This window comes from Apteryx rowi, unplaced genomic scaffold, assembly GCF_003343035.1.
Source record: "Apteryx rowi isolate R43461 unplaced genomic scaffold, aptRow1 scaffold_0, whole genome shotgun sequence".
NCBI classification, from domain to species: Eukaryota; Metazoa; Chordata; class Aves; order Apterygiformes; family Apterygidae; genus Apteryx; species Apteryx rowi.
Genome location: NW_020447195.1, coordinates 12,056,203 through 12,065,454, shown reverse-complemented (window position 1 = coordinate 12,065,454; position 9,252 = coordinate 12,056,203). Strand labels below are relative to the sequence as shown.

The window sequence follows — 9,252 nt, the reverse complement described above, 5'->3', positions numbered from 1 at the left end:
GGCTCGCCTCGTCCTCTGCTCCGGCGCGGGGCACCTGCGGTTTGGGAGTGGGATCCCGGTGCCGGGAGCCTCCACGGGCCTAGGAAGCTGGGCCTGGAGAGGAGCCAGCGTCTCCGAGCGCCGCGTGATGAGAGCTGGCGGAAGGATGAGGCCAAGGAYGAAGCGGCTGCTCCCAGGGAGCCTCATCTGAAACGGCCTTGCCGGAATGATGGGAGCTGGTCGCTGTGCGGATCCATGGCGCAACGGAGCCGGGGAGATCGGCACCTCTGAGGCCATCGGGAGCGTCGAGGGCATCCTGGTGCCGACGCGTGCAGCGGGGCCGGGTCCTTGGCTGGAGGCTGGTCCGGCTGCCGCTGTCACAGCAGCAGCTCCCAAGGGCGCTGGGCAGCTCCAGAGGTTCCATCTCCCAGCTCCTTTGGAGGGCGGCAGCTTCGGATGCTCGTTCCCATGGGTGAGGGACATCCCCATGGGGACCACGAGGTCCCTGGCACGAAGGGGACACGGCTGCCATGGCRAGGACATGGAGGTGACGACCAGCAGTGGTGGCAAGTCACCTGCTGCGAGCAGGATGGGTCCCYGGGAGCTGCCAGTGCCGATGATTGCAGCCGGGGCCTGGCTCCATGGGGAGCAGGTGTTTCAGATACACAGCTGGATGGAGACGGCATGAGAAGAGATCCCAAGACCAGGTTTTGCCCCCGAGAGCCCGTCTCCCTAAAGCTGCCGTGAAACAAAGCTGTGAGAGCCCCCGGCCCGGAATGCCGTGCTGGGACACGCGCCAGCTGGGAGACCGCGTTCGTCCCCATCGGAGCGGCGACGACCGACCACGACTGCGCCAGCCGGAACAGCCCTCCGGAGGGAGCTGCCGCTCCGCAGGCTGGRCACTCGCCCGGGGTCGGGATCGCGGCGCCCGGCTGGAGCCCTCCGGAAGCTGCCCCGGGAGGCCGGGTCCCTGCCTGGCCCCATCCGCCGGGCTCGGGGGCACCTGCGCCGGGTGACGCAGCGCTGCAGCCCTGGGCCCAAGCCCTGCAGGAGCTTCCTGCAACGCGGCTTCTTCGGGCCGGGTGGGAAACGGGGGCCGACGGCAGGGCGCTGGGTGCCCATGCCACAGCTGGCCGTGCCCAGCCGGCTCGGCGAGGGCTCGCACGGGCCTGTCCCGCTGCACAGGGGCGTTCGAGACCTCGCATAGCCGCATCCCGAGCGATTTGGGGTTGCCCGAACCCTGCCTCGCCGGGTGGCAGGGGGCTCCCGGGCACGATGTGCTTCGCGGGGAGGCCGGGCTCCACGGCACGGCCGGGTCCCCCAGCGCCGCATGCTTGGGTTCGGGGCGCTTTGAGGAGGCTGAGCCCTGAGGTTAATAGATCCATACGCTTCCCAATTAAAATCTGAAAGAAAGGAGGTGTTTGATTCAATCAAGCCTCTTCTCCACTCATCTGCCAAATTTCAGTCTGTGCGAGCTGATTTTAATTGTGTTCTGAGTAATTTAGACATGGGCTGGAGACCTCAGGCTATCCGCTGCAATGTCTGCTCCTTAAACTTGATAATTAAAGCAGACTCCCTGGAGGACGGCTCTGGAGAATGTTACCCAGGATGCGCGGGAGAGGCGCGTTTTGGGTGGCCGAGGGAGGTGGGCGAGGGGAGGTGGGCGAGCAGTGGGGTTTCTGCAGGGGGGGGTCCCGGCCGGGGCTGTCGCCTCTCGGAGCAGGGATTGCGTGCACAGGGCAGCGAGGCGCAGGAGACGCTGCGGATGCAGGGGACACCGCGGCTATTCTGCAAAGGGGCTTCCGTTCACGGGTCGGGCAGCGGCAGCTCCTTGCAGCCGGCTCCTGTGGCTATGCCGTGCAGCRTTTAACTAAAGCCATAGCGGTGGTTAAGGACAAAGCTGCCGTGCATTAACAAGAACAGCAGACAGGGCCTTTGAACTGGGAGTTTTTGTAGGAGCTGTTCACTAAGGAAAGTTCTCCCAGCTTGCTTGATGTCACTTGCTGTCACGTAGCTTGATGTCAGCCGGGGAAAAGGAGGGAGATGCAACCGCCCCGCAGAACTGGGGACGATGGCGGTGCAGCTGCAGCCAGGCTCCTGGTGTGACCCACGTCCACGCCGGTGCTCTGGCAGGGTGGCGAGGGGCAGTGCCCGGGCTCCTGCCGTGGGGGACACGGGAAGGCAGCATCAGCTCCTCTCTCCTGCAGCCTGCCCGGCTCCTCTGCAGCTCTTCCCGGGCGGAAGGGACAGAAATTGCAGCAGTGCTTTGGAGAGAGGCTGGTGCAGGCAGGAGAGCAGAAGCATCCGGAGGATTTGCGAAGCTGCAGGGGCACGTGGGAAGGGGCGGTGGGAGCGGGAGCCGCCGGCCCCACAGGGATATCAGGGAGCAGGGAAGCCTACTGGCTGCATTTCCTGGAAAAGAAAAAAAGAGCACTGAGGGGCCTGGAAGGTAACGTCCCTGTTAGGCACTGGTTGGAGAATGTGTGCACAATTATCGCTTAATCGCTCCAAGGCAACGGCCCCAGCACTGACGCGGCAGGAGCAAGGAGCAGCCGTTTGCCATGTGCCGAGGAGCCGCCGGAGCCAGGCGGCCCGGGGCCCTGGTGCTCCGCGCAGCCGGCTCGGGCGGTGGGAGCTTTCGCCCGGCCCGCACTGCCCCGCGGCCCCCGGGGCAGGAGCCATGCTAGGAGCCCCGCCGGGAGGCCGGGGCGCTCGCTAAGCCCCTTACGCTCTGTAGCTTCCCCAGTTCCCCCGCTAAGATGGATTAAAGGAAAGCGATAAGGATATGGATTTCCATGCGTCCGGAGGGACAGAGAGATATTAAAGGTATTAACTCTTCTGTCCGGGCTGATAAGGAGCCGTTCTGAGCCTGGCTCAGGGCTCAGCGCGGCACCCCAGGGATTTGCGGGCCCCTGGAGTTCCCGGCRCCGGGGCCGAGCGCCGGAGGGGCAATGGAGGGAAAGGGGCTGCGGGACCGGTCCGCGTGCCGCAAGCCCTCAGCGGCCCTCCTGGGGCGGGAGGGGGGTCGGCAGCCCTGGACCTGCCGCGCCGCCTGCAAGGTCCTGGCCACATCAGGGTTTGGCCCCCGCGGTCCCTGCGGAGACACCGCCGCGCATGGAGCCGCAGGCCGTGACAGCGATGTGTCCTGAGTGACCTGCGCGCCGGGGCCGGCTTTACGGAGGAGCAATAATCTCTCCAGAGGAGATGAAAAGAATTCTAATTACATCTGCGAACAATATTTGTTTTGAGAGAGGAAAGCAAACCATATGGCACGTGGGAGACTGTTTGGGGGCTGCATTAAACAAGGATTTGTTTTTCATTTATGCTCTGATTTAAGCTGAGATGCGGCCGACCATGTTTTATTTATTTATTGCATTTTGGAGGAGCAGGTGTCCTGCTCTCGCTCGAGGCGGGAGGGCGCCACGAGGCGACGCTCAGGGCCCGGTGGTGTGGGGACACGGGGGACCGATGGGCTCCTGCTCGCTTGCTTTCCTGGTGCTGGGGCTGCTGCTTTTTGGAAAGGCGCCAGGGCCTGGGGCTGCCCGTGCCGCGGCTGGGGCGAGCGGGGCAGGTCTGCAGGAGCCAGCAAGGACCTGGGGGTGACGGGAGACCCAGGGCCACGGCAGCGAGACTTGTCCCTCGAGCAAGGCGAGCTGGAAGGGGCTTTCCCRCCTGCCGGGGGCCGGGATCGGCTTTGCTGGGGAAGGAGCAGTGCCACCCTCGCCCGCGTGGCCGGCGGGCGCCGCATCCCCTGCTCTGTCTGCCCGCAGCCCTGTTCACGGAGACCCCGCACGACATGACGGCCCAGGCCGGCGAGGACGTGGAGATGGCGTGCTCCTTCCGAGGCAGCGGGTCCCCCTCCTACTCGCTTGAGATACAGTGGTGGTACGTCCGCAACCACAAGGACTGGACGGACAAACAGACGTGGGCTTCCAACCAGGTAACGCCCTGCTGTCCCCCTGCCCTGCATGTGCTGCTGGAGTGTGGTGTTCTCTCRCGAGCGGAGCCTTTCCCGCACCATCCCCATCACGAGCGGAGCCTTTCCCGCACCATTCCCCTCGTGAGCGGAGCCTTTCCCGCACCATCCCCCTCATGAGCGGAGCCTTTCCCACTCCATGTCACAGGGCTGCACAGGCTCCAGCTGCGCCCGGGACCAGCCGCAGGGCTGGCGATGCCGGGCCCGTCCCGGCTGCCCTTCCCGGTTAGCTCTGGGCCCACGTGGCTGCCCTGGGGCACGATCCCAGCCAGAGGCTTTGCCTTGTGCTMGTGCCTTCTCCCACCTCATCGCAAGCGTGTCCTCTGTATCCGTCCCTTCGTCTTCGTCCCCCACAACCCTCCCTCCTTCGCCCCATCTCTCCGTATATCAGTCCTGGCAGACAGCTGTCTCTTTATTTCTCTTTGTGTTCACACGGAGATAAGGGCCAAATAATGGAAAGGCAGCTTTAGGTATTTTAATGAGCCTTTATTATTGTGTCTTTGGCAGTGTGCTGCTCCTGGCGTTACCATAAATTCAGAGAAGCGTCAGGGAAATGCTATCGCTCGGGAGCATTGCTGTAGGGCTGCAAGGAGGAGGGCCGGGGGCGGCGGGGATGCCTCTGCCCGGAGCRGGCACGGGCCAGGCTGCGCGGCGCCTCGGGGCGGCGTCTGCCGGGAAGGACGCAGGGCGGCCGCGCGGAGCCAGCGCCTTGGGAAACGCTCCCGGCAATCCGGGGGGTGCCGGGCTGGGAAGGAGCTGCGGGAGCTGGTCCCACGTGCGGTTCCCGCTGCCCCAGCCAGCCCCGCCGGGGAGGCAGGCAAAGCCCTTCTCCTTCCTCCTCCTCGCCCTCCTCCCGCGCTGCCCGGCCGAGTTCCTCTCCCCCTTCCCAGGCTGCCTTTGAAGCGCGTGTTATTGGCCGAGGTGGGAATTAGTCTGATGATAGGTTTTCTCCCTCCTTCCAGCCGAACTAATGGTTTCTCGTCTCCTCTCCGGTCTCCCGCCACCCCCMACCCCTCTCTTCCCGACAGCTAAAAGCATCGCAGCAGGAGGAGGCTGGGAAGGACGCGACAAAAATAAGCGTGAGTTTCGACAATGAGTCTTGTGAGGACTTTAATCGAGGGCACAGCTGTAACTTTTTCCCTGCAATGCCGGTAGTCAAAATCGCATGGATCTGCTGGGGGGGGGGGGGAGTGTATTTTGGGTTCTCTGTTTTTTTTCCCCCCCCCTTTCTCTCTCTGCAGAGGCCCCGCATGCCGGACACCATGGGCAGGGGAGGATGCGCCCGGGGGCAGCTCGCCGAGGGGCGCGTGGGGCTGCCGTGCAGCGCGGCGGAGGCGGCCGGGCGAGCGGGGTCGGCTCTGAGCCCCAGCTCGGCAGAGCACCCCAAGGGCGGGTGCCGGCGCTCCGTGCGCGACGGGCCGCGCTCTGCGGCTTCGCCCGGCTCAGGGCGGCAGCGTCCCGGGCGGCGCGGCGCGGCGGTGGCACGGGGCGCCTGACAGCCCGGGATAGATCTTGTTTGATTTCTTTAGGCATCTAAGGAACAAGTTTACACTAAGGAGGAAATAATCGAATTTACTTACCGGATTAGAATTCCAAAGCCGTTTAGGCTCACGTGAACAGAATGAGGAGACACTAATTAGTTAAATAAAATAAACGCTCTTGGCCTCGCGCTGTCGCAGGCGGGTGCCGCTGCCCTCCCTGCCCGGCGAGGCCGGGGCGCTGGCATCTCCTGGCTCCTTACGGGGCCGGTTTCACGGAAGTAGAACAATATTTAAAACAATTTAACTGCCTTGGCCATGATGTTGTGTGGGTAGTTTTTTTTAGTTTTCCCTTGTTAAGCGAGCGAGAGGAAGGGCAGGACACGTGCGGCGAGTGGCTGTGCTGCCGTGTGGCGCGGAGCCCAGGCTTCCCGGGACCGGGGCTTGCCGGCACCGGGACCAGACCCTCCGGCTGAGCCGTCGCTCCGGGTGAATGGCGATAGGGCCAAGGCAGGCAAAGCGCCATGAAAAATCTTGGGATTTAGGGCATTGTCTCTCTTTTCTCATCTGTGGGGATTAACGCATGTGAATTCCATGGCCAGTAACGAATTCCCCAGGGAGACAATATCCCCTCTGATCGGTTCGGTTCGTTGCTTCCCGGGGTTTGAGCCCACGGTGGCCACTTTTCCGGTGACGGGCTGTGCAACGCTCCGAGAATTAATTCCCGAAGGCCGGCAGGTGCGTCCGACCTCCTTCCCGCGCTGACACCTCCCTGCCTCCCCCCCGCGCTGGCAGCTGGGTGCTGCGACGGTGCCGGCAGCTGCCGTTCAGCCCCCGTTTCCAGCACCGAGTCCCAGAGCAGCCCGGGGCCGGCGCCGGCGCGGCCGGAGGGAGCCGGCGGCAGAGCCAGGGCTGACGCAGGGGCCGCGGCGCCGTCCCGGGGCAAGGTCGCCTGTTAACTCTGCCGTTGCGTTTTTCAGCATAATTAGGCAGTTAATTGCATGCCGGAATGTAATCAATGCATGTGCATGTGTAACTATGATTTATTTCGGAGCAGTCTGGGTGTGACGCTTTTGCTGTTTCCTCCGGATCAAGCCACCAGGGAGAGACCTGACTTTAAACCTTTTTTTTTGTTGTTGTTATTTTAAATGTGCTTGATTATTAAATGTTTACAGAATTGAGAAGATAAATGAACAGGGACGAGACAACACCACAAATGGTCTGATAAAATGTGCATAACAGAAAAAGAGCAAATTGACTGAAAACAAATGGCAGCATAAAACAATATGGAATGATGTAAATCATATGCAGAAACCATCGCATTAGGCACCCCCTTAGCCATTTTTTTATCCACCAAAACATACTTAGTCTAATAATAAATAGCGTGTTTTCCTGCGAGGAGCCCCGCGCTCGGATTTCGTGCCAGCACGAGTGACCGGGCAGCAGCCCCCAGGCGGGGGGGAAGCGCGGGACGCGCCGCGGGGCCGGGCGGGTGCTGCCAGACCGGCCCGGGGACCTTCCCCGTGCTTTGAACAAAAGCTTCTTCCAGAGGAGCTGGTATTTCCGAGCTGCAGGTTTTCCAGGCCCTCGGGAGCCCGTGTGGCATTTCGAGGGGAGGCAGAGAGAAAAACTATCGCAGCGATTTGGCAGGCGGTAGCAAATGCAACATTTCTTCTTCTCTTTTTTTTCCTTTGAATTGTTTAAAGAAATGTGGTGTTTGGCTGAGCCGTCGCGCGTTGGAAAGCTCCCGGCAGGGCAGCGCTGTGCCCACRGAGCGGCCACGTCTCCCTAGGGCGGGCAGTGGCGGTGGCCCCCGGGCGATCCCCCGCCGCGGCGCAGCCCCCYGAGCGGCTCCCCCGGCCCGGCCCGGCCTGGCCCAGCGGCGGCCACTTCGCGCCTCCGAGCATGAAATGTCAGCACTTCGCTCGCAGCTGGGAAGCCGTGAACGTTATGAGCGGTCGTAAAATTACCCGGCCCTGCGATAACTCAGCCGCAGGATGAGGTGCCACGACCTGCTGGGCAGCGGATCCGCCGGCCGGCCGCGACGCCTGCAAATTGGGCTTTGCTTTTCTTAGTTCTACATTTCCCAGCCATTAATTTCGTTAAGTGACTCCTTGTTCTGCTAATACAAAGATTTTTTTTTTTAAAGGTCCTTTCCTATTACGGCCTTGGTATTCTCGCACGCTCCAGACCGGTGCCCTGTGCTCACCCCTTTCCCAGGGGAATTAACCCAGGCGCCCGCTGCTGCAGGATGCATGCTCGCATCGGGCCCGGCCGCGCGCGGGGTTTCACGTGTGCGTGCAGGTGCAGGTGCTCGCGTGCGCTCACGGCTGCTGCAGCGCGGTCGCGGTGCCCCCAGCAGCTCGGCCCAGYGGGGGCGGCCACGCCGGGGCCCGTTCCCCGCTGCCGCCCGGTTTCGGGGTTGTCCCCGCTGCCTCTTCAGCAGGGAGTTTGTGACTCGCCGGTTGCGGCCTCCAGCCCAGTTTCTAAACCCCATAAAATCTTCCGCTAACAAATGCAGTGGCAAGTAGAAAAATGGCCTTTGCCATCCAGTGTGATTATAGGGAACGGAGCCAGCGGCCTCAGGGCGGGTTATAAATCTGATTTATTGACCTAACCCAATAGCAGCTGCAGCTCTGGCTAGTGAGTAAGTCTTAAATTTCATTGGGTGATAAATACTGAGAGCGAATCAATTTGGTAGAAAAGCTAATTAGCCCGCGTGGTTCTGCATCGATCTTCGAGGACGGCTCGTCCGGGAGCGCGCCAGGGCTGCAGCCTTGCCGCGGCTGGGGCGCCGTCGCGGGCAGGGGCCGCACGTGCCCGGGCTTTGCCGCGTCTGCCCCCCCCAGGGGGGCGGCTGGGGCGGGAGGGACGGAGGGCCCCGGYGTCCGGGGCTCTGGTGCCGCCTGACCCCACTCTCCGCTCTGCCCAGGTGGTGAAGGTGGTCGGCAGCAACATCTCGCACAAGCTGCGGCTGTCGCGGGTGAAGCCCACGGACGAGGGGACGTACGAGTGCCGGGTGATTGACTCCAGCGACGGCAAGGCTCGGCACCACAAGGTGAAGGCCTACCTGCGGGTGGAGGCGGCGGGGAGCGACGGGCACCCCCAGGACACCCAGCTGCGGGGCGCCCCGCTCCCCGACCCCGCCAGGCCGGGCTCGGCCCACGCGCACCACCACCACCACCAACACAAAGCCGGCAAGGAGCTGAAGAAGCGCTCGGTGGACGCCTCCTGCGTGCTGTAGCAGGACGGTGCCGGAGGGGACGCCGGAGCCCTGCCGCCCCCACCGGCTCCCGCCGCCCYGGACTCTGCAGCCGCGCGTCGGAGAGGGGCACGTGCTGCCCCATGTGCCCCCCTCACCCGGATGCTGCCCGAGCCCTCTCCTCCCGCTGCCGTGTGGACACGGACGTCTCGGTCTCATCCCACGGTGCCGCCAGGACTCGGGTGCCGGAGCAGGACCATTTCCACGTTGGGAGGGAGGGAGCCCCCGCCGGGGCCGGTGCGGCCCCCTCTGGCCCCGCTCGCCCCATCCGGCTGGCCGGGCGCCCCGCTGCTTCGCCCTGCACCGCTAGCTTCTCCTGCCCGCAGCGAGCCCGGCCGGGCCGCCCCACGCGGGGCTCGTCCCCCTCGTCCCCTGTCCCCCATCGCGCTTCGCCGAACGACCCCCGCCCGGTCCCCCCGCAAGGCCTAGTTTAGTTGCTCAGTTTGGCAGCGCCCCGCTCGGTTACGGCATCCCGCCCCGCCGCCGGCGCCGCACACCGACACCGACACCGACACCGGTCCCGGCCCCGGCGCAGCGCCCCGGGCAGCCGGCGGCGG

At 63.9% G+C, this 9,252-nt stretch overlaps 1 protein-coding gene across 1 annotated transcript; it reads left to right on the top strand.

Annotated features, from left to right (window-relative positions):
• Positions 1-205: 205 nt before the first annotated feature.
• On the top strand, positions 206-8,751 carry VSTM2L (V-set and transmembrane domain containing 2 like). Its single transcript, XM_026056990.1, has 4 exons — positions 206-308; positions 3,750-3,919; positions 4,984-5,034; positions 8,366-8,751. Exons 1-4 carry the CDS (start codon positions 206-208, stop codon positions 8,675-8,677), a joined length of 636 nt encoding a protein of 211 aa, XP_025912775.1. The 3' UTR covers positions 8,678-8,751.
• Positions 8,752-9,252: the final 501 nt, after the last annotated feature.

What these genes read in the sequence shown, in the direction of transcription:
- VSTM2L (XM_026056990.1), top strand. Translation starts at nt 206, where the DNA reads ATGATGGGAGCTGGTCGCTGTGCGGATCCATGGCGCAACGGAGCCGGG. An exon ending in GGGCATCCTGGTGCCGACGC is followed by an intron (nt 309 to 3,749) that starts GTGCAGCGGGGC and finishes GTCTGCCCGCAG; the next exon opens with CCCTGTTCACGGAGACCCCG. An exon ending in AGACGTGGGCTTCCAACCAG is followed by an intron (nt 3,920 to 4,983) that starts GTAACGCCCTGC and finishes TCTTCCCGACAG; the next exon opens with CTAAAAGCATCGCAGCAGGA.